This window comes from Cynocephalus volans, chromosome 3, assembly GCF_027409185.1.
Source record: "Cynocephalus volans isolate mCynVol1 chromosome 3, mCynVol1.pri, whole genome shotgun sequence".
Taxonomy (NCBI): domain Eukaryota; kingdom Metazoa; phylum Chordata; class Mammalia; order Dermoptera; family Cynocephalidae; genus Cynocephalus; species Cynocephalus volans.
Genome location: NC_084462.1, coordinates 158,797,562 through 158,822,160, shown reverse-complemented (window position 1 = coordinate 158,822,160; position 24,599 = coordinate 158,797,562). Strand labels below are relative to the sequence as shown.

At 43.5% G+C, this 24,599-nt stretch overlaps 1 protein-coding gene across 4 annotated transcripts in view; it reads right to left on the bottom strand.

Moving 5' to 3' along the window:
• Positions 1-24,599, bottom strand: part of NRXN3 (neurexin 3) — a 1,519,487-nt gene that overhangs the window by 1,464,117 nt on the left and 30,771 nt on the right. For all 4 annotated transcript variants that reach the window (XM_063091545.1, XM_063091547.1, XM_063091543.1 and 1 more), the window contains exon 2: positions 17,145-17,162. In XM_063091545.1, the coding sequence (XP_062947615.1) occupies positions 17,145-17,162 (18 nt within the window). The remainder of the gene's footprint in view (positions 1-17,144; positions 17,163-24,599) is intronic.

Genomic DNA, 24,599 nt, shown 5'->3' with positions numbered 1-24,599 from the left:
AAGAAAGTAATTTCATCTTTTTTTTATAAATTACCCAGCTTCAGGTATTCTGTTATAAGCAACGGAAACTCACTAAGACACCCAGTGACAAACATACTCCTTCCTCTACCTCTTCTCTACCATGACCTTTTCCTGGAAAGTTCCCCATGCTTGATCAGGGAGGCCTAGAACAGAACTGAATGGGTTAAAGAAGGCACCGGTACACAAAGTCCCAATAAACAAACAACAGAACCTCTGGCTATGTTCTTATAGAAGGAGTTCCCTACTTCAGGGAAACATCAGACCTGATGAACCTATTAAAAGAAAAGATTCCCAACCAGTAACCAACTACACAAGTTATTTGCTCTTGTATTGCTACTATTATTACTGGGGATATTTTCTAAAATTCAGATCACCCAAGAGAACCTTTCCTTAGAGCAAAATTCAGGGATATAGGAGATTAATAAAGGAGAAAAAACTAAAGTATGGGATCTCTCAATGTTTTTAGAGATTACTAGAGATTTAGAAAAGTAATCAAAGGAAAAATATAGGTCAAGCATCTGACTTTTAGAAGGTCAATGATATATTAAATACATAGATACATGTGCCATAAATGTCATGGAGTCTATTCTTTAAACAAATTTTATTAAACTATAATCATATTTTAAATGCACAGTCCTGGCATTCATTGCTCTAGAGCTAGGATTAATACTCATGGAAAAATGAAATCATGCCAAAGCAAGTCATTCTCATGATTTATTTTGTTCAAAAAATTAATTTTTGGTCTTTATTAGGGCGTTGAGGGAATAGTAGAGAGAAGAGAAAGGGCCCTAGATTTGGCTAAGAGGAACTTCCACAAAAATAGCTATTCCTACAATGCCTGATATTTCTGGACCAAATCACAACTTTCAGCAACCCAGCTAAGAGCACAGAAGGGAAGGACATGGGGCGGGTGGGTGAGATCTGCGGAAAGGGGAATGGGAATGGAATATGTAGATGTATGAATTTAGTAGGCACCATCACAGGAGTGTGGTCAGCTTTAAGAAACAAGCATAGGGAAGATCCAAAGAGATACCTAAGAATAAATAGGGAGTTAAAAAAGGGCAAACATTTTACACCTGAGACTAAAGATGTTCATCAGCTACAGGAGTGAGCAGGAAAGAGATTGAAGAGTCTTTATTTGGCCCAAAGAAATATGTTTAAAATTTACCAAATGAAGCGTAAGCAGGACACTTGGCAGTGAGGGGGTATTTGAGCCCTGAAGAAACCCCTACAGTTGGGTCTCATCTAACATGCTTGCCAAGGTGCATTTCACTGATGACCTCCATCAACCACCTGAGGATATTTATTAAAAATGAAGATCCTGGGCCCCACCCCAGACCTAATACATTAGAATATTGGGGAGGAGTTGGGGCAAGATCTGAATTTCAAACGAGTTGCCCAAGCGATTCCTGTGTTCCATGGAACTTGAGAGCTACCCCTTTAGAGTGTCATATAAATCAAATTTTGGTAAATTAAATTGTATGATAAATGCACTAAGAAGAATTGACTATTTAATGGAACCCTGCAGTGGATCCTTTTGTGAAGGAAAGAGTCCTTTTTAAATACAAATAACATACTACCTGTGTTTTTAAAATTCAAATTTGTACTTATCAGGTTTTATTAAGCTACATATGTAGTCACAGTATTGCCACTCAAATAAAATGCTCATATTCTTCAACTTATAAAAGCCATAAATAGAAATTTTAGGCTGACAATGCAAATCTGGGATTCTGATGTCAAAATGTTGGTTTTGCAGGCAATAGAGCAAAATGGCCAGGAATAAGTGTAGCAGGATGAGAGAGGACAGGAAGTGTGCAACCATAACATGGTTTGAGTTTTATTTTGCTTTTTGAGAAGGGAATTTTTTTCCACTTTCAAGGACCTTTTACTTCAATATTTTTTCATATATGAACTTATCCCCATAGCTTGCAGAGTTAAGAACTGGAACCAAGAACTCCAGAGTGACCAGGTCTCTTCTGCAATTCCATTTCTCCCCTCTTCATCTCAAAATACTCCTACTTGCTGCTAAAAATCTCAGGCCCCCGAACAGTGAATGGAAGAACCAATAGCCAATCAACCAGACAATTTAAGTACCTAGTATACACAAAGACTAGATAAGGTAGTGGGGATACAAGTAAGTATAGTACATTGTCCCTGACCTCTAGTAGTTTAGAGTCAAGATGGGAAGGGGGGTGTGTGTTATATTTACACAAACACACATATAACATATACACTGACACCTGACAGTGAAGCATAGGTGTCAAGACCAAGGACTTCAGAGCCATATTCGATTTCCATCTCTGCTACTTTCTACCTTGTGACCCTAAACTTCTGTGCCTTGATTTTCCTATATGTAAAATCTGGATAATAATAATGCCTTCTTTGCAAGTTGTTTTGAGGATAAATAGATGTAAACCTGTGCCTGCATGTGGTCAGAGCTCTATAAGGGTGGTGGTTGTTATTTTTAATATGCTATGAAAATATACTGATGTGTGAGGTAACACTTATTACAGAGCCTAACACACAGTACATGCTCAATAGTGTTTGATGAATGAATGAAAAATGAATGGGTAATTGCTGAGTCAAACAACGAATTCAGACAATTAGGCCAGTAGGAAGTATAAGGAGAGTCCCAGATGCTCAGAAAAGGTTTATGGAAGACAAAGAGATTTGAAATAGGCCCTGGAAGGTGGTTTAGGATTTAGATAGATTGGGGACATTCTAAATAGCACCACCAGGTCCCAAGACCACAAATTCCATCTGTAAGGACTCTCCTGTTCAATTTTTCAGAAACAATTAGCACACTGCCAGGCATGTGGTATGTATATAACAACATGCTATACAAATAAAGGAATGAATGCATATAAATAGTTCATATAAGGAAGAAGTGAAAGATGATCCTAAGAATCAAAGTATGGAGACCTTGAGTTTCAAGGCTATAAAAAACAGACTTGATTTTGCAGCTGATGGGAGACATTGAGGGTTTATGGGCAGGAGAATGACCTGGGGAAAATGATGTTGAAGAAGATTGCTTTTGCAATAATGTGGATAGTATGAATTTGAGGGAAAGAGGTGTAGGCAGAAAGATCAGTCATAGGCAAAGGGCCTAAGCTAGCATCATGGCCTGAGAAAGAAAAGGGAAAAGAAGATTCAACAGGCTTTGGTGATGGATGAGATGCTTCAGGGGAGGGGTGGGTGGGAGACTAGGAGAAGCAGTATCAGAAATAGGAAGGTGGGAGGGGGTGGGGAGATGGACTTGGAGTGAGGGAGATGATGGTTTCTGTTTTAGGCAAGATGACTTGAAGAGAAAAAAGGAATTGCTCAAGCAAAAATGTCCAGTATGCATTTAGCAATGTAGGACTATGGTCTGAGAGAGAGCCAGGACAAACATGAAGGCTTATCACATCCCCTTCATAGAAGAGAGGGTCAGCACCCCTGTAAGTGAATGAAGCCCAGAAGGAATGGGGTTGGAGCCCTGAGTCTCTACCTGTGAGGGTCAGGAGAATACTGAGATATCCTATTATTTTTTCAAGCATATACAATGTTAAAAAAAAATTTTTTTAATTACATTCAAAAAGGGGAAAGGATCTATATGGCTTGCCAACATGAATTACAGAAAATAATGCTCAAAAAATATTAACTGAGCAGGATATAATTAACAAGAAAGGAGATAGAATCTATGCTGGGTGAGTGTTATGTGTGTGTGGTTGATGAGGAAGGAGTTAAAATGAAGATGGGCATTAGCAGTGTCCCCTCAGGCCACACTGCCAGTCCCAGGGCCAGCACCCTTGCTGGGTTTGGAAGAAAAGACATGGGCTGGAACAGCAAAGAGGACCACACCTTTCCAAAACAATCTCACCATGCATGGGCTCTGGCTTTGAACAGAGCCTCAACCTTAACTCAAAAGCTAGCTCCATAAAGTTTCACATAAGTGTGGGTAAGGAACAGGAGATGGATGACCCTTTGACAGGAAGGAAATTAGGAACGGCCAACATAGAATTCTTACGAAACTGCAATACCTTTAAAAAATAATAATTACAAAAAAATAAGAAAGCAACTAAAGTGCTTCCTATTTGACATCACACTGTGACCAAGTGCTACCCTTATTGGATCTGGGGACCATTCTGGATCCCACTAAGATGTTTGATACTTTGGACTCTTCCCCCTCCCTTTTTCTAGTGCTATATTCCACCCTTCTTGTGTCTGTCTGTCTGCGGTGCACAGGTTCTCAGGGTTTGTGCGCTGGAACAAGAGGAGAAAAAGATCTCCAGAAGACAAGCAAAGTTGAAATTGCCTTAAAACAGAGTGCAAATCATATGTAAATTATATGCAAAATATACATATAGCCCTCTAAACTATGTTACACCCTTTGGAAACATCCCCATGGAGATAGCTGCTTTCACAGCTCAGGAGAATGGAAATGGCTATGAAAGCAAAGTCATTTGGGAGCGGCTGTGGCCATCACGAAGCCTGTCATGAGAATGACTAATATAGAGAATAGAAACCATTTACTGAAACAGCCAAGAGGAGAAGCAATGTTCAGGAACCAGGCCAGAAGCTGAAGGCCTCCATCATTTAAGCTAATCCTGTCTTCCCCTCAAACCTATGATACCCCACCCACCTCAGATGGTTTTCAATCCATCTTTCCTTCCTTCACCCTGGCTGGATAATTGGGGAAAGTATTTACGGGAAAGAAGGAAGTTACTCATGAAAAAAAGAAAAAAAGATTTTTTAAAAAGAAAAAAAAAATGTTATCTCTGCCAAGACTTTTACTTCATTCTCTATCAGGGTAACTTCTATCCTGATGAAAAATCCATACATCATCTCTTGTTTCCCCCATACTGAAGTAGAAAAATTAAATGTCACTAATTGCTGCAAGTGCCAGTGTTGAATCTTACAAAGCCACAAGGACTTTTGAAAAGAGTAATTACAAAAAATCAGAAGGTAATGGAAACATTCACCCAATGTTTCCGGAAAAACTAAGAAGATAGTGAAGGTAGAAGAGGGTGGGGGCCCAAAGAAGAGAGAAGCCGCAAGTGACTTTTGGGGGGACTGGGAATTTGGAAAAGAGCAAAGGAGAACGATTCTTGTATTCAGATTTGCATTTTAAAGAGAGGAGTGGCTTAATGACTCTAAGAAAAGACCCCAGAAAGGAAGAATTTCATGTTTTAGTAGAAATGCACATCTTCAGCATTTTAAGCACTTGAGAGGAAATTCAGTTAACCTGCTAAAAAGACAGAATTATAATAACAGCTAATATGTGTTGGCTGTTTATCAAGGCATGGCTCTGTTGTCACTTCATTAAATACAACTCTATGGGAAAGGCGTTGCTCTAATTTTGATTTTGCAGGTGAGGAAACCAAGGCTAAGAGCCAAAGACCCACTACTTAGGAAGGGCTGAAGTGAGGGTTCTAAGCCAGCACACTGGCTTTCCAGCCTGTGATGGTAACCAGGACACTAGCTAGCCCATCTCATTCAGGGCTGGTGAAGAAGGGAGGAGATGTGTCTCAGAGAATCCAGGAGCAGAAAATAGTACCTGGACATTTACTCAACTGTATTTATGACTCTGGCCCGGTGTAGTCTAAGGAGCACAGGGAAGCCCTTTTCAATGGCTGTCTTCTTCCTGTCCTCAATTCCTGTCACCAGATTCCACTATCACATGAAAGTCTTCCTTTCCTGAGTCATTTCTTAGGGTTATTCAGCCACCTCCTTCTTTAGAATGCAAATCTAAACATGAGACACACTCACACTCCTCAGTCATTACCACTGTCATGTGCAACATATCATCAGACAGCCAAGATAAAGACCTCTCCTCAAAGACAGAGGCATAGCCCATGGACTTCTGAATAGAGGAAGAAAGACAGAGTCATTCAGTCTGAGCAAGTCTGCTACCATGGGCAAGAGAGAGTGCACAAGGGATGGGATGAAATGGGGTTGGGGAGAAGAATGCTTCAAGGAAACTAAGAAAACCCTCACCTAAGTCTGCAATTCTGCCTCAGACTAGCCCTCCCCTGGGCAATTCTCTGACCTTCCTTATGGACTTTAGTTTCCTTTTTCTACCAGGAGTTCACTAGGGCCTTGTAACAGAGCCTAGGCCTGTTCCACATTTTCATCAATGACTTGGCTGAGAACATCCATGGCATGCTGTCTGGATGTCGGGATGACCTAAAGCTGAGAGAAATAGCCAATTTGTTAGATATTAGAATCAGGGCCCAAAAGGATGGGAACAGACAAAAATGAAATTTAATTTTAAGAAACAAATGTAAATTCTGGCACTTAAGCACAATTCCACCCCCCCACCACCACCTCCCAAATGAAAAAGTTTAATAGTCCCACCTCTTCTCAACACTGACTGTAGAAAACTCAAGGTTCTGGTTCAGAATATGGGGCTGTATATTAGGAGGGGCATTAATCAGGTGGGGCATGTCCAAAGGAGGATAACCAGAATTATGAGGAACCCAAAAGCATGTCAATGTGCAGAAATGGCTGATTGGACTTCTACGTTCAGCCCCAGCAAGTGAGAGCTAGGTGAGGATATGAGAGCTGCCTTCAAGCATTTTAAAAGTTGCACGTGCAAAATAAAAGAGCAAGTACTTTTGGCATGAACAGAGGGTAGAATAATAAGGGAATCTCACTTGCCAGAAATGCCATAGAAGAGAGTCCAAGTGGAGTTTTAGGAGACAACTACCAAAAATCTCCTCCAATTCTATTTGCCTCTATGAATCCAGATGATTTCCAAAAAGGCCAGGCAAGATATTGGATTAAGCCACATGAAACTGCTAATATTTGACTTGTTTTGGCCTATAAAAAATGGCAATTTCAAATGATTCAAACTAATACCTTGAGGACACTATCCATAATCAGAATGGTAGGCTTCAATGGTAGCCTACCACCACTATAGCCAAACTATGCAAACCTTCAACTAATCACCTAATGGCAATCATGAGCTAACACTGAGAAAGGTCAACTCTACGTATATTATTTTGGCTTTTCCACAAGCTTTGTCTAGTACTGAGGATGGATTGAATAGCTGGACTGATGATGATGATGGTTTTCAGAGACACAGAAGAGAAGAGAAACTGTTGCTAATTCTCCAAGATAGGGACCACCCAGGTCGCAGCCTCTGGGTTTTGCCCTTCCTTGAGGCCACCATGTTCAATCCCCACCACCTGGCCCTCTGTAGGATATAACTGTGCCAGCCCACTCACTGTTTGCCTCTACACTGACTCGGTTCTTACAGCATGATGGCTGGACTGAACGAAAAGTGTTTCTTCCAGTCACACCCATGAATCACCAACAGCTTCTATATGACATAACCACAGGGAAGAGGAAAGAATATCTGCAGCACATTTGCAATCTATTCCACCCTTCAAGGGAAGCGGTGGAGTGGTGAGATTTCCTCACACACGAATGTTATGGAAAGCTGAGCTATGGAGACGGTTATGCCTGTCATGATAAGAGTACAAGGATCAGCAATAGTGACTTTCAGAAAAGATTCATTCCAAAGAAGAAAAAGTCTCTGCTTTCCAACTGTTATGAACTTCTGTAAAATAGGTCCTCATTCATGAGTAACATGAAGCTGGAAGGGACAGCTAATGTGCTAGATGAAAGAACTGCACCCAAATAGACCATGATGCGCTGTATTTAACAAAATCGAAGAATGGAAACAAGCTTAAGTCAAAGAAGCTAATTATGCAAGTCCAGGAAAGGGAGAAAAATGGCTTAGCAGCAGTGCACACAAAAATAGTAAAAAGTTATCATTGACTTTAAGTTTAATTTAATACTATGGCCACAAAAAAAAAAAGTAAGGTGTTTGGTGATGCCTTAATAGATGTAGAATCTAGAAAAAGGTAGTAAAAGGAGCACTCTGTCTATAATGAGATGATCCCAATCACCTCGATAATACTATATGTGGTGTGGGCATTCTTCTTTAGAAAGGATGCAGAAAAAAAAACAAAAAGTCATTTTTCAGAGAACAATGACTTGGATGAAAGAATTTAAAACCTTTGTGTGAGAATGCCCAAAGAAACTGGAGATGTTTTAGTCTTTAGAAAAGAAAATCCTTAAAGACAAAAGCCCTGTCTTTCAACACTGAAGGTGTAATTAGATCTATTCTGTGTGTATGCAAGAGCTGGAAGCCATACGGGTGCTGAAGGCCATAGTGACCCAGAATTAGAAAGAGCTTTCAGACATTCAGTGTTGTTAGAGTGGAGTGGAAAGGCTAAAGTAGCAATGAGCTGCTCACTGCTAAAGGGATTCAAGCCAAGTCTGAATCTCTTAGACAAGAGATTCAAAAATTAGGTGCACAGAGAGTCTTGACAACCCATTGGGTCTCTTCCATGCCTGAAATACTGGTTCTAACAACAAAGTTTTACAAGCACATCAGTGTGGCAGGCAGTGGGTAAGTCTGTGTTCTCAAAGAGTAAAGACACTCCCTGCCCTTCAAGAGCCCATGGTGGCAGATGAGGGGCTTATGGGGGAAATATACAGATGGCTATATAAAGTATTGTGATAATGGTTGCACTGACCCTATGACCTAAATGCCATTGGAACTCAGACAAAGAGGGACCACACATCCCATTCTCCCTTCCACCTACTCCTACAACCTTCCCCACTTCTCTTAATGTGCGAGAATTAATGTTGTGTGAGGATATAAAATAGTGGTTAAGAGTGAAACTTTCAAGTCCCTTCACCTTCCAAATCACTTTCTTTAAAACAGTGGTTCTCAAACTTTGGTCCTATCAGAATCACCCGGGAGAACTATCTCACTTCAATTAGCCTGGTTCTTACTCATCAGGTGACTTAGATGCTTACCAGAATTTGTGAACCACTGCTCTCAATAATCCAAAACCTGGATTCACATCCCAGCTCTATCTCTTACTAACTGTGGGATTTTGAGCAAGTGAACTTCACTATGCCTCTTTCCTATAAAATATTTGCCTCTCATCTGAAAAAAATCTGTAAAATTTCCTGCCTCTCATTTGTAAAGTATCTTCTCAGGTTCAGTGAGACTCTCAGGTGACAATCACGTGCAACCACATATGCAAAGCACTTAGCATATTTCATGGCACACAGAAAGGGCTCAAAAGTGTGTCATCTTTGCTGTCATTATTCAGGAGACTGGTCTGTCTGGGCTCTCTCTCTGCCCCACCCCCCATCTCTTACCAACACCATTCCTCCAATATGCCGGCAGCATTAGCAGACAACCTGCCCAGTGCATCCTCAGATGCCTCCCTGTGTGGTCACAGCTCAGTTATCCCACAAGGGGACCCACTGTCCATAACTCTCAGCTGCATTCCACCTCCCCAACCCTCCTGACACCTAACCCAGCAAACTGACTAGCTTAGCCCAGGTCCTTATCAGACCTCTAGGCAGATCTGCAGACTGGGAGGGTCTCCAGGGCTGTTGTAAGTAAGCCGTATGACTTAGCTGAGTTACATGGAAGTTCTACAGCCTCATTTCCTCCTCCTGTTTGGGGAGAGAATAGGTCTAGAGTAGTTTAGTTCCTCAGTGGTCTTACCAATGACATTTGGAGCAACACAAATCATTAAATGAGGCTCTCCCACCCATCACAGCATGTTTAGCATTCATCGTCCCTTCCTACTACATGCCACCGATGCCCCTCATTGTTGGAGCAACATAAAGACCCCACACATGTGGCAGGGTCAGGAGTGGAGACAGTACCATCTCATGAGACTATAGAAAACCTCTAATGATTTTTCCAGCTCTGACTCTAGCCTTGCTCCCCAGAACTAAAGAATGAAATGTGACCATAACCAACACCTTAGGGAGTCTGCCATTCTAAGACAGTAAGGGAAAGGATTTTAAAAGGCTCTTCTAGAAAAAGGCACCAAGGCCCAGAGATTTGCTTCCTTGAGTCAGCCAAAGCTCAAAGCAGGCTGGGAAGCAGCTCCTTACTCACACTTACTCATCAAGAACAGCTACAGGAGCCAAGGGGCTCTTCCCAGGCCTCAGCCGGGCCATTGGCTGGAAGCTGAGCACTGTGAGCCCATCCGAAGGCCCCTTCCAGTCCAGTCATGCACAGTGGAGGCGGATTTCCCTGCAGCCTGCATCTCCCACTGAGCCGATTCCACAATGGGCACTGAATAAAGATTGATTCAATTACCTTCCGTCTCAGGGTGAACCTAATATAGAGTAGATTTTCTTTCCAAGGGGAGTAGGGTAAAACTAGGAGCTGAGTCCTGAGAACTATTTATTCATTCTCCAAGTATTTATTCTGTGCCTGAGATGTCTTGGCACTGTTCTAGGCCAAGAGGACACAGCAGTGAACAGAACTGCACCTTTGTGGAGGGTACCCTCTGGTGGAACTCCCTGTGAGATGCCTCCAGGGCCAGACATACCAGAGTTTGCATCCTGCTCCACCACTTTTTACTGGGTGGTACTGGTGGTTGCTTATCAACCCTGAACCTGTTTGTTCATGGGTGAAATAGGCCTAGTAACAGAATCTACTTCCTGGAGATGTCAAAAGAATTAAATAATGCATGCAAAAATTAGCATTTTGGTGCCGGACTCAAAATACAAGCTCAATAAATGTCAGTTGTTTTTCCTAATAAGATACTAAGGGAGAAAAGAAAGTGAGACTATTGCCCAAAGAATAGGAAAGAAAAGACAAAATATGTTCTAGGTACTACTGGACTTAGGAGCTGTTAAGTCTTTGGTAATGGAGCAGGCATTCTCCCAGTTGCTATTCCCCAAGGTATCTCAGTAAGATGGTCTAATTATAGACCCTCAGAATGGAAGAAGCCTGAAAGGTCATCTGATTTAAACACTTCATATTAAAGAAAAGAAGCCTGTTGCCCACTGAGGTTACATGACTTGCCCAAGGACATACAGCACCTTGGAAAACTAGCAGAAATCCCAGACCTGCATTTAAATTCTGAAACCTATCATACCTGCTTCTGACCTTGGGAAAAGGATGCAACATCTTGGAGCCTGAGGTTCTTCACCTGTGGAGGGGTAGGTCCCTGGCACATGGTGGGTCCTCTATAAATATCAGTCTCCTTTGCCCTCTCTTACTGGGATTCTTAGGCCTCACTTGAGAGCAATGACGGAGATCTAAGTCTCAGGGAACTCTTCACTGGAAGCATAAAGCTCAGGACCAATAGGAGAGAATGTGTGACCAGGACAGAAGAGCAGGTGTGTTTAGAGGCGCACTACAGCACAGCACTGGGCTCTGCCACGCCTCCAAACAAATAGGGACAACAAGTCACAGGTAAAAGCATGGGTTGGGTTTTTTTAAAAACCTTTCTGAGCCTAAATGTCTTCATCTATAAAAGGGAAACACACAGTGAAATGAACTAATGAGATGACTTATAATAATAGCTATGTTATACATTGCTTACTTTGTGCCAGGCACAGTTACAAAGACTTTGCATGCATGATCTTGTTTGATCTTTAAAACAGCCCCATGAGGTAGGTACTCTTAGTGTCCCCATTTTACTGATGAAGACAGTAGGGCCCACAGGGTAAAATAACTTGAACAGGTCATACTGCTGCGGTAGAACCAGGATGTCAACCCAGGCACCTGGCTCTGAGACTTTGCTCTAACCCAGAGGTGGCAAACTTTTTCTACAAAGAGCCAGATGGTAAATATTTTAGACTTTGAGGGTGGTGTGGTCTCTGTCACAACTACTCTACTCTGCCTTTGTGGCTCAGAAGCAGCCATAGAAAATATGTAAGGAAATGAGCGTGGCTATGTTCCAAAAACAACTTTATGAATGTTGAAATCCAAATCTCATAAAATTTTCGTATCACAAATTATTCTTTTTTGGTTGTTTTCAACCATTTAAAAGTGTAAAAACCATCCTTAGCATGCAGTCCATACAAAACCCTTGAGCTGCAGTTTGCAGACTCCTGCCTCTGGGTATGTAAACTTTTGCACAGAAAGTGCCTAAACAGTGACCAGCACAGACTGAGCAGTCAGTAAGTGTTCATTCCCTTTCCTTTCCCTAATTTCATCCTCCCTCTTTCTTCTATCAACCAGGTCAAGCACATATCTCATGCTGTGACCAGCCCAAGAGGTGAGGACCAGGTCTTGAGCAAGGTCGACTGCAACTTGCTAAGTAGAGACAGCCCTGTTGGCCCCAAAAGAGAGGAGAGACTGGGAATTTGAGGTCAATGTGTCTCAAACATGGATGTTTATACACCTATGGGTCTTGAGAAAATACAGATTCTGGTTCAGCAGGTCTGGAGTGAGGCCTGAGAGTCTGCTTTTCTAATGAGCTCCAGGACAATGCCACTGCTGCTGGTCCTGTGGGTCACTCTCTGAGCAGCAAGCTTTCGGGGCATCTTCTTTGTGTCCACAAACACAGGTCAGAGTGGTCAGGCACTGCCTCCCGACTGCAGGTTCAGAACAGCATCCCTCAGGCTGGACCAAGCAACTCCCTGGAGTTAGGGCAGGCCTCGGGACAAATAATCAGGTCCTCTCCCTAAGGACAGCCCCGAGAGAACTTACACTGAAGGGGAAAGGAAGAGGGGCAGAGATCAAGGTGCAGGCAGAGGATGGCTCAAGCGAAGGCCTTCAGTTCCTTCTGGCAACAGCAGCCCCGGCCTCCTCTGGGGCCCGGCAGACAGGAGCCCTCCCCCGTGCCTGCCAGGGCTCTGACAGACCGAAGCAAGAGGCCTATTTCCTCATCGGGCCTCTGAATAACTAGGGCACTTCCACAAGGTCACAGTTATTCATTTAAATTCCAGCTCTAATCAGCAAGCAGAGCCTGAGAAATTATCTCTTCTGAGAAGAGAGGCTGTCATTGGAGCACCATAAACAGCCCATACTGGCAGAAGGGAGAAGCGGTAGGAGAGGGGAGAGGAGGGGTCTCATGCCCACAGGCCTCAACACTGTTCCCTGACTCCTAGTTCTTTCCACGACCCTTCTTCTCTTTTCCTTACCCCCGAAGGGTTACCTCTTCCCTTGGCAGAAAGTTCTGGAACACACGGGAAAGCAGGGGTGGAGTTGAGGTCAGGGCAGGGACTGCCCACTGCCACCCCACAGACAGCCCAGAGGGACCAACTGATAGAGCCTCACAAACATTAGCTTAGCATAAGGGAAGCCATGTTAGAGCTTAACACTGAGGAAAGAACTCTGCTTGAACAACCAACAGTCACTGCAGTTTGTAGGAGTAATGAAGCAAGGCCATAACTCAGTAACTTGCAAAACTAACATTCTTGTTCAAAGTCATAGATGTTCTGGAAAGGAAATAAAGCCAGAGCCAAGAAGTCTGACTCCAGACCTCATAGGACTGAGCCCAAGGTCAAAGATTAAGACATGCTGATCTGGGCCGGCCCCGTGGCTCACTAGGGAGAGTGCAGCATTGGTAGCACCAACGCCATGGGTTCAGATCCTGTATAGGGATGGCCGGTGCACTCACTGGCTGAGCATGGTGCAGATGGCACCTTGGCGGGGGTTGCAATCCCCCTACTGGTCACAAAAAAAAAGAAAAAAAGACATGCTGATGTGCACATAGTCACCGACCCCATCCCTGCTGCGTTTTCTCTATGCTTTTCCCTTTGTCCTTTTGTCTTATACAAACCCCTCCAAAACCCTAATATTGGGTACAGTTCTAGTCTGTCTCCTCAGATGTCTGATAACAACTTCCTGCTTAGCACCAACATTTCGGACTGAAGAGTCTTTTGTTTCTGAACAGAGAGCAGTGGCACCTGGATACTGGTCACACATTGACAAATCCCAAAGGGCAGAAACATAGGCTAAGTGCCTGACTTAAATGGGTTACATGGCCTTGGAGATCGTTGGGCTTCAGTTTTCTCCTCTAAAAAGTAAGAGAATTTCACGTCTTGATCAGGACACCCCTTACGTGCTGACATGTCTCGGGACCCTACATAGTCACAATGCTTGTGGCCACAGTTTCTGTTCAGCAAAAATTTTTGAGGTTCTATTATGTGCCATGCACTGTGCAAAGAGTTGGAAACACAGACACGATTAGGTCTCAGCACCAGCCCGCAGCTAGGCTGTGGAAATGACAGGGTTCAGAACAAGAGCACAGGCTCTGGAGGCAGGCAGATCTGAGACACAGGACTAGTCACTAGCCTGGGGCGGTCCCGGGCAGGCTACGGCCACTCCCTGTGGTGAGGATGGTCAGGGCTACCTGGAGGGGTTGATATGAAGTGTTCAGTACGAGACTGCCAGGGGAGCTGTCATCTGAGCTCACACCCCACCTTCAGGTCAGCCCACCACAAATGCTTGTTGTTTCTTTTATTATTCCCAACCTCCTTCCCGAAGACCAGGAGGAAGGGCTGTGGATTTCCCCACGTGGAAGTCAGGTGAAACACACCTGCACCTTTTGCCTGGGTGTCCAGGACTCACTCTTTGGGCCCCCGGTCTGTCTCCTGGGCCTGGGGAAATATGTTGCCTGCCAGGCCGCATCTATGCCTGCCTTTTACAGAACGGTTGCTTCTAACCAATCTCCTCAACATGTAAAGTTAATCAATTTATCAATTGTCCCTTTATAGTCTTCCAGCAGCCCTGAGGTAAATAGTTACATTAGCTCATAAAATCCCCAATTTGTCTTCCTGAGAGGAAGTGAAAAAAAAGGAGAGAACCACTAAAGGCTTCTTGTTTCAGAGCCATGGCGCTGCTGGCTCCAGATTGCCCAGCCAGGGCCTCAGAGAGGTGAAGGACACCCACTCACCTCAGCCAGGGCCAGGCACACTCAGGGCACCCCCTGCCACCTCCAGGGCCACAGGAGTTGGAATTAGGCTGCAATTCCCTGTTGGCCCTCGTACTCAATAGCTGAGTCACCTTGGAATATCATTTGACCCTCTTTGGCCTCAACTTCCTTGGCAGTAAGTCGGGGCTCAGGCTACCCACCTCAGAGGGTTACTAAGAGAGTAAAATGAGATAATAGCCATGAAGTTGGAACAGCGCTGTGTCGGCTTGTTATAGTCACTGTTATCTGAGGAAGGGCCACCTGCAGACCTCTACCATTTGAATACACAGAAGAAGCCTGTGGGTTCACAGTGTTTCACTCCACCAAACCATTTCACCCAGGACCAGCATGACACCACGTGAGAATGAGAGAAAGGTGCCCCATGGTCCGAGGCACTCACAGGTACAGGCTTGGCAAAAGGAGCACAGGCTGGATCTCTGCCCCCTCCGCTGTAGACCCTACACAAGACACAGCATGCACAGCTCTAAGTGGTAACCCTGGGTCACATCTCTGCCATGAGCCAGGAATAGTAGGGGTTAAGCCAAGAGGCACTTTTACAAACAAAATTTGAGGTTTGGGCTTACTCCCTCACCTCCTTGACAGATCCCAGCAAATATGATCTTCACAGAGAGGCCTTCCCTGACCACCCTCTATAAATTAGGGTCAACCTTTTTTTTTTTTTTTTCATTTTTCTCCACAGTACTTACCACCCACTACCTGACACAATAATATGTTGTATATGTAATATATAGATATGAGTGCATATATATGTGTATTTAAATGTACTCATATATATATATATATATATATATATGTATGTACATGTGTATCAGTGTGTGTGTTTTAGTTCATTGTCTGCCTCTGCCTAGAATAAAAGGTCTGTGAGATCAGGGATTGTCTTCTGTTTTGTGCAGTTTTGTTCCTACTTCCTAGAACAGTGCCTGGTACATAAATATTTGTTGAGTGAGTGATTAAACTAAAATATTATTAAATAGAAAGAACGAATTTGATGATATATTCCTAGGAAATGCACTCCTGTGCTTTAGTTCAAACACCAATTATTTTCAAAGGTGGGGAGCAGGCAGGAAAAAAAAAAAGAACAAAGAAACCTTCTGTGTTAGGTAGGGATAACTGTATTATTCTTTTATGTTATATAACATCCCATGTAGGATAATGATAAGAAGGCCCCTACTTAATTCTGGTTGATTATTTTAGATATAAAGAATAATGAAACATAACATGATTTGGAAAGAGGGCTGGTAGTAAAGAAAATGTCACATTACTTCCAAGCAAAAATAAACAAATAAACAATAGTCCCATTAGGGAATACTCACGAGATCTTCAGTATTAAGAATCTTCAGGGATGGGCCCCAGCATGTTCTGATGTAGTGTGCATGAGTTTTAGACTCAGAAAGTCCTAAGCTTGAATCCAAGTGTAACCACTGACCATCTCTAAAACTGCTTAATCTGCCAGGCCCTAAATTTCCCACATGTAAAATGAATATAACAATAGCTATCTTGTATTGATGTTATGAGGACTAAATGTTAAAAAGACTCAATAAGAAAACATGAAAATACATAAAACGATGATCCCTTTCTATTTGGTAGGGTTCACCATTCTTCTCAACTCAACGTTCTAGCCAGTGTAGGATAGTCTCCAAACCATTCTAAATTATCTGACACATCTTATCTATAAATGGTTGCACCATCACATGATTTTATGTATGTGCATGTGTACTTATATGTCTATACACACACAATGTTTAAAATTAGGACTGTGGATGAATATGCATTTTAAACAGAAATGCACAATTATCACAAGGATGGTACTGCCATTTTTCCACTGACGAATACCATTTATTGAAACCATTTCTTTTTTTTTTTTTTTGGTTTACAGTGACCATGTATTACTTACATAATGAGATTGCTAATTTTATTGCAGAATAGACATTTTCTTTCACAATACAAAAAAAGAAACCTTCTTTCTCAGTACAAAGAAAGAAACCTTCTTTCACCCAGATCATATTCTCCATACTAAGTATATAATATATTCAACTTTCAACCACATGAAGCTATAGAAGATAAGTAGATACAGGAAATGCAAGGCAAAAATTCTCATTAAATTGGGGAATACATATCTAAAAACATCTTTAAAAATATTTTCAAAAAATGCTTTTTTTCCACTTCTTTGATTCACCCAGGAATATTAATTAGAAGAAAATAATTGTATAAATATGAGAACCATATTCCTTTGGTTTTAAAATGGTTCTTCAAAACCAATCCATCAACTCAAGGTATTTCTTGTTCTAAACCTAAATCAGTAAAAATGTAATATACTTAGATTTTTGTCCCTAGAAAAAAGTCTCACTCAGAATCAAACCATGCACAATCTAGCAGAGGGGAAATTCCCACAGCAGCTGTGCAAAGACAAAGACTCACCTGGACCTTGACTGACATCTGTGGCAGCATTTTCAAAGGGAGGGTGAGGGAGAGGAGAAAGAAGGAGAGAAAAAGGAAGAAGAGTGTTAGCAGCACACACACACACACAATGCAATGTGCCCTTGCATGACTATTGAGTTCATGCAAGCCCCCAAATGTGCTCAGCTTCTGAGCACTTAGTTCTACCTTCACCCAAAAACCACCCATGCAAGCTGAGGGGCCAAGCTCCCTTTTCACTGTGCATGTAGCAAGAGAGGTAAGCATCACATCTGTCCGGAAACACATCATCCTGGAATCAGATAGTGCTCCAAAGAGCCAAGCAGACTGGAATCCTGCAAGAATATTGGTTAAAATATTCTGGTTGATTTCTGCACACCGACACCCAAGCAAATCTTCCTTCTCTCCAGATCCCAAACACTGGACATGAAGTCAAGCTAGGTTTTCCAGCAGAGAGGAAAATTAATAATAAACCATTCCCTTGGGGAACAAAGAAAAACAGGCATAAGAATTAAGAGCAAATTGCAGCATTATTTTCCACATAGGACTGAAGGACACAAGATCACAAAATATTTACAATTCTCTCCCTCTCCAGTATTCCCAGTGACCATGCTTCATCACAGACAGCAGTACGTGTGTATGGGACTGTGTGTGAGCAGATCATTCACCATACAAATTGAAATTCTGCCTCCCCCTTTTATTTTTCTCCTTACTTTTCACCCCATCACTAATGATAGCAATTGCCATTTGAAATCACTTTCGACAACTCCAAATAAACACCCAACCCTGGAAAGGCTAGCATTTGAATTAAGCCAATGAACTTTCAAAAAATGAAGAACGGTTCACTCCTATCATCTCCATGAACAACACAATCTCCTCCTCCTCAGATTTAGGATAGAATTGTGCCAAGGAAGCCTAACCAAGAGCAGCCCAAGGCATTGTTAAAACCCCTAGACCCAACCTGACAGGACATACTACAGCAGAAGAAAAGGAACAGGGGGCCGCTTCAGGAAACCATGGACCACCCAGGCAGTCCTGGATGACTCACTTAGAATCATTGAATGGTGGATCTGGGATAGCCATATACTTTAATTATCTAGTTTCATTCTTTTTCTGTTAAGACAGAGGATGAATGAGCTTGAGAGACTTGCCCAAGGTCACACAGTTATTTCAGGGACATAACCTAGAAAAGACCCTAGATCTCTTGAATACTACCCAGTTCAACGTTCATTTAACCAAAGTCTAGGTTCCTCAAGGGGACATGGGACCCAAATTCAGTTTGGAGACTAAAGTGACCCCCCTGAAGCCATGGGAAGCTGGGTGAGAGTCTCCCAGCTATCCCATGAATGGGTCATGGTTTATCCTCTGTGCCTCTAATTTGCTGCCTGAACAAGGTGGGTAATGATCTCCATGCTAATAATGAAATACTTGCAGTCAGATTTGTAAAGTTCTTGCCCTGGGGGGGGGGAACAGACTAAGCTGTGCCCCAGCATCCAGGAGGGATGTCCCACAGAAACAGCTGAGCATTTCTTCAACCCACGCCCTGTAATCCCTAGAAGTCATATCTACCAAAAGAGACTGCTAAAGCGCTCTGAATCATTCCTCAGCCACACCCCCTTTCAGGTTTTCTGGTGAGTTAGATTTAGGGGTGGAGTGACAAGAGGGAGGAAGAAAAGACGCAAAATAGAAGAGGTGGGAAGGGAAAACACGCATAAATAACTAAGCAGAGCCATTAGCTGTGACGGATGGATTGCCTAGAATAGTGGTCGTTAAAATACCCCTTAATTAAACAGCATATCAAGCTGCTTACATGTGGTGGAGTTCTGTGGTGGAAGTGTCAACACCATTGTTCATACAAACACGCTCTTTGGGGACATGAAGACCAGGGAGACAAGAACAGTTGGAACCCCTAAGTTTGTTCGATACAGGTTAATTACCCATTTGGGGATTGTGGTTACAATTTGAAACTTTGAAGACAGACAGGTCTGCGTTCAAATCCCAACCTGCCCTGTGGACTTGAGCCCATCATTGAACTTTTCTCTAAGAGTCATTTTCCTTAGCTATAAAACAGCAGAGCCTCCCTCATGGGGGTGTTATGAGAATTAAATGAGATTAAATGCTTGTAAAGCACTTAACTCAGTACAAGGCAAACTGCATAATGTCTGATTGTTATCATTTTGAATTGCCACAGACGGAAGGACCAAAAAATATTGACCAGATGGCTCACTGGAAACACCAAGAGACCACAGGAATTAAGCCAGTGATTTTGGTTCAACACTTCTACTAATGAATGAGGACGTCTGCTCCATCTCTCCTCTTCCTCTCCTGCTTCTTTCCTTTCTCCCCAGCCCTCAGTGTGAAGTGGGGAGAGGAGGGAGTTGAAGAGTTTGGGGTGAGCAGAAGCAGGGGTCAAAACAAATTCCATTGTTACATCTTTTGTTTTCCCTCCTCAAGCCACAATGTGGCACAGTTCTGGTCCTGTGCATGAAAATATAGCATCTGCTCTTGTCAAAGAGGGGCAACGATGCCACCAAGAAAAATCTCCTTTATCTGGGGATCAAGGTCCAAGCTCAGTTTCTGGCTATGGCACTGACCTGGGGCAGTTCAGAGCATTATTCCAACTTTAGGAATAGAGACACAGCATCATCTTGCCCCTGCGCCAAGAAGCCATGAGCGACCTGAATTTCTACATTCAATTCTGAAGGACAGAATGAAATGGCAAAGGCGGGAGGTGAACAGCGGAGGGGGATGGCTAGAAGGTAGGGATCAGAAGCTTAACAGTATCCATCTACCATACTGTCTATCCAGCATCCTTTTCCTCTTCTCATAACAACCCCCAGTTGACATCTAGGGGACCCCCTTTCCCATCCTTATTCCATGTGGTTTGGTAGAGGTGACCCCCTACTCCCACCTTAGTTCGAAGGGCAGTCATGTGACTCAGACCAGGTCATGGGAATATTTTATTTCTTGGACCCAATAATTGGCTCAGGAATAGACATGTGACCCAAGTCTAACCAATGAGAGTCTTCCCAGGGAATTGCACCAGAATAATCAGGAAATGGGGTGCTCTCTTCTCTCTGGAGCTGCCAGATTCCATCTCTGTTACCATACGGAGACAACCCACCTAAGAATGAGGCCAACACAGAAGAAAACAGGGTTCCACAATTTAAGGGGATTAAGACAGACCTAGAGTCAAATCACACCTCTGTCCCTCTGTCTGAGGCAAGTGCCCTAGCATCTGTGAGCCTCCATCTTGTGTGTAAATGGAGATACTAATAGTCTCTATCTCAATGAGTTATATCAATGGAGAAAATCTATTCACCATTCAATAACATTGACTGAGCACCTATTACAGGCCAAACCTGCTTTAGACATTGGGGATACAAGCAGTGAATGAACCAGATAGTAGTCTTGGGTCTTAATGGGGGATATAAACAATAGAAACATAGATATATAACATGACTCCAAGTAGTGAGCAGTGCCAGGAAGAAAGGAAAAGCAGGGCAAGTGGCAACAGAGGGTACCCACTGTAGAGAAGGTAGGTAAAGTAGGACTTTCTGAGGATGTAATATTTGACCTGAAACCTGAAGAAGGTGAGGAACCATCTCACGTATACCTGACAAAGACTGTTCAGGGAAGGGAACAGCAAAAGACTCTAGGAAGGACCTGCTCAGTTAGTGTTAGTTATTTCCACTGTTATGATGGGAGGGTCAAGGGCTGGCTCATGTGACCTGCCACCTTCCCTCTCCCACCCTCCTGGCTGTCACTCACCCATAGTCTTTGGCAGGTAACAGGTGCACCAGCAATACACAGGGGAAAAATCCTTATGAAAACCAGTTCTGGCCCATTTGCAGCCACCTCCCTTAGGACTGCCATGCTCCAGCCAGGGGAGTGAAAGAGGAATGGAAGGATTGGAAACCCACTGCCACCCTTCACCTACTCTCTACAGCATCACAACCAGGGAAGAAGTAAATTAAGGCATTCCACATCCACTCAATAGCCCATGGACACTTACTGCACATAACTTCAGCCACAAGTGCATACACTCAGCATGGTTATTTTCAAGTTCAGAAACAATTTCCTGCAGTTTGGGGATCTTGGTTCTTCTAGCCATGGTGGAAGAAGAAAGGACCCCCTCATCCACCACTGTTGCACTTGCAGAAGCTAGTTCAACCTCCCACCTCACCCTTCATTTGGACTAGATCATCTCAAGAGGCAAGAGTCCAAGATCCCCCCACTTGCTTCTTCAACACCCCCCAAGCCCCTGGAGGAGCTTTTGGGAGTATGGGATGGGCTGCAGAGCCAGCCTCCTGGAGCTGATTCCCAGCCAAACCTTCAGGGACCCCACCTGATGAACTCAGCCTTGAGTCTGACCTATTTTCCAAGAGAGAAAATAGAATATAGATTTAAATGCAGTGGCGCTCTGGAAAACTACAGGCCCAGCAGTGTGAGAAAATAAAACAGCAGGAAGTAGCTAAGGAAGCGCTGGCACGGGTGAGGATACCACCTCCCCTGATCAATCTTATCTGCTGTCAACTGCCTTTCCTCTGCAATTTGCCCCCTACTTTTTGTCTATTAAAAAAATTGATGTACACATATACATATACACATATGTATATGTACACACATATTTACATATCTATTTCCTCTGGCTGGTCCTGTGGCCCCAGGCCACTCCTCCAAACACAGATCCCAACAGGATCACAGTAGCAACTGCAGGCAGAGGAGGCTCTGCGATGATACAGCCTCAGAAACAAGGAGGCAGAAAAGCACGGAGTCAGAAACACCTGCTGCTGCATCCCAGGTCTGCCTTCCTTGCTGTGTGACCACGGGAAGGGTTTTGGGTTGTATTTTATAATACCCAGTCCTCTCATATATGAAGGTAATAAAGTTATCAGCTAACAGTAATGAGGGCTCTCTATGTGCCAGACACTGTTCTAAGCTTCTCACAACATCCCTGTGAGGTAGGAACTATTATTGCCTCCATCTTACAGATAAGGAAACTGAGGCACAGGAAGCTTAGGGAACTGGCCCAAAGTCACACAGCCTGTTGAGCCAGAGCTTAAGTCCTGGCAACGCAGTTGTGGGTTCCTCTCTCTCTCTGTAAATTACCATGCTGGCAGCATCTCCTCTCAGAGGGGGAATGCAAGGATGAGATGGAATAAAAGCAATACTAGTCAAAATAAAGCTCACATTTATCGAGCACTCTCTGTGTGCTGGGCTCTGTGCCAGGTGTTTTATATGCATCAATTTATTTAATCCTCGCCACAACTCTAACAGGTAGGAACATTATTCATCCCATTTTAAAGATAAGGAAACTAAGATCTAGAGAGGATGCTGTATCATTATCAATACATCTCAGACTCAGTAGCACATCAGATAAGGGTCAAGCTGTATTTTTGAATAAAACAGCAAACCAGGACAGGAACCATCTGACCCATGGAGCTAGAACTTTGGGAGAAGATTGAGCATCTTGCAGAAGTGAGAGAAAGGTCTCACCTGGGGCAGAGGGAAGGGTCAGATGCAGTAGGGCCATAGGCCAGGACATCTGAAACCCCTGCCCAGAGCTATCTGCTTTAGAGGGGCCTGCTCTGGTCCTTCTGCAGCTACACCCCAGCCCAGGTACTGAGGTCCACAGTGCCAAATGGTTATTCCCATCCAGAGCCAGCAACACCTGCCACTTCCCCCTTAAAGAATACACTCCAGTATCCAGAATTTCTTGCCCAATTGCCCCAAATCCACATGGGCCTCTTCTCTGGGCCCATTCTCCCAAAGCAGACCAACCCCCTAGTGTGTATACTCCAGTGCCAGAAAGTGGCCAAGGAGAAGCTGTCTGCAGGAGCTTGGGACTTCCACAGGCTGGGGTGCCCGCACAGGTGTGAGTGAGGGCCTTCATGGTGCTGGAGGTGGAAAAGGGAGGCTGGCCACTGGCCTACCTGTATGCTCTTGCCCAAGCCATCAAATATCAGGGCAGGCCTTTGCCTGGCCCTCCACTGAGCATCACACTGGGCCATGACATTAGAAGGGAAAAAAAGGCAAAAATTACAGCTCTCCAGTTGCCTAGCCCTTTATTCAGGGAGAATGAGCACAAGGCTCTTCCTTCCCCAAGAACAAACACAGAAACCATTTTTTTCAGTTACGAGCTAAAGCAAACTTCCAGCAGTGAGGAGGCTGGGCTTGCTGTGTGCTGGGCTCTTTCTGGCTCTACGTGCCTGAGCTCTTCAAACACAGGAAGAATTGTCTTCACAAAAGGCCTGGTGGTGTTAGTTTTATCCCTGACAGGAGAGCCCATTTATCTGCCTTTGTAGAGGACAGAGCCCCGAGCCCTGGTGTTGTTTGCTTTTGTTCTTTGATGCTAATAATTCCAGATTGCAGGAGCGCTTGCAGCAGGTGCCAGCCAGCCTGGGAGGGCAGCGGTAGAGAGCGAAGCAGGAGAAAAATAGGAAGGAAAAGGCAGGGCACTGCTGTGAGCCAGGTCACTGCTGTCCCTTGCACCTTTAGAGACTCTCACATGCTCGTAGTGACTCTAGCCTGAGGAACCAGAGCTTGACTGACGAGTGGGACAGGGGGCAGTCTTCTTGTTACAGATGCAATCAGAAATCAGTGCAGATCGCTTTTTTTTTTTTTTTTTAATGTTTGAGGTGCTTTATGTACAGCCATGGGGTGAAGTAGTCTGGGGTTTGAGTCCACTTATTATTAAAACTACTTTGGGCAAATTATTTAGTTTCACATTCCTCTTCTGCCACGTGGGAATAACGGTAGTAGCGTCAGTTCAGCTAGAAGCACCTATGCATTCCTAAAAGTCACTTAGCTATGCAAAAATCACACAGTAAAAACCACAGGGCTTACAGAAAAAATGGGCTTGGGGAACAACCCCTGAAAACTTCATCAGTGACACATGATAAAGATAGAAACCAGTTCTACACATGTTAAATAGTTAAGAAATATGTAGGTACTACAATAAATTTGGCATTTTTAAAAGACCTGAAGTTTGCTTGTGGAAGTAGGAAGTTTGTGAATTGTTGTGAAGTGGTGGAAGGAGGGTCACCCCCACTAGGACCGAAAGTTGTAACACCAGATTTGGGGTGGGACTCGTAACACACACGGTGACTGAAGAAGCTGGTATAGGCTTGAGGTGCGTGCGTTTTGCGTGCTCCTACACAGCTGGCTGCAGTTTTCTGCCTTCGCCTAGTGTTTCTCATGGACAAAATCATGCATAGTCAAAAGCAAAATTATTATGCTCAGACTATTCCCTAATATATCAATCACATTGGAACAAATTTGCATTTTCAAAACAAGCATTATAACAAAACTGTCTGTCCTTAAATTAAATGTAGTGAGGATCAAACGGAATGACCCATGTAAAGTGTTTAGCACAATGCCAGGCACATAGTAAACATTCAAGAGACATTTATTGAAGTTATTGTTACTATTAATGACTCTGCTGGCTAGACACAT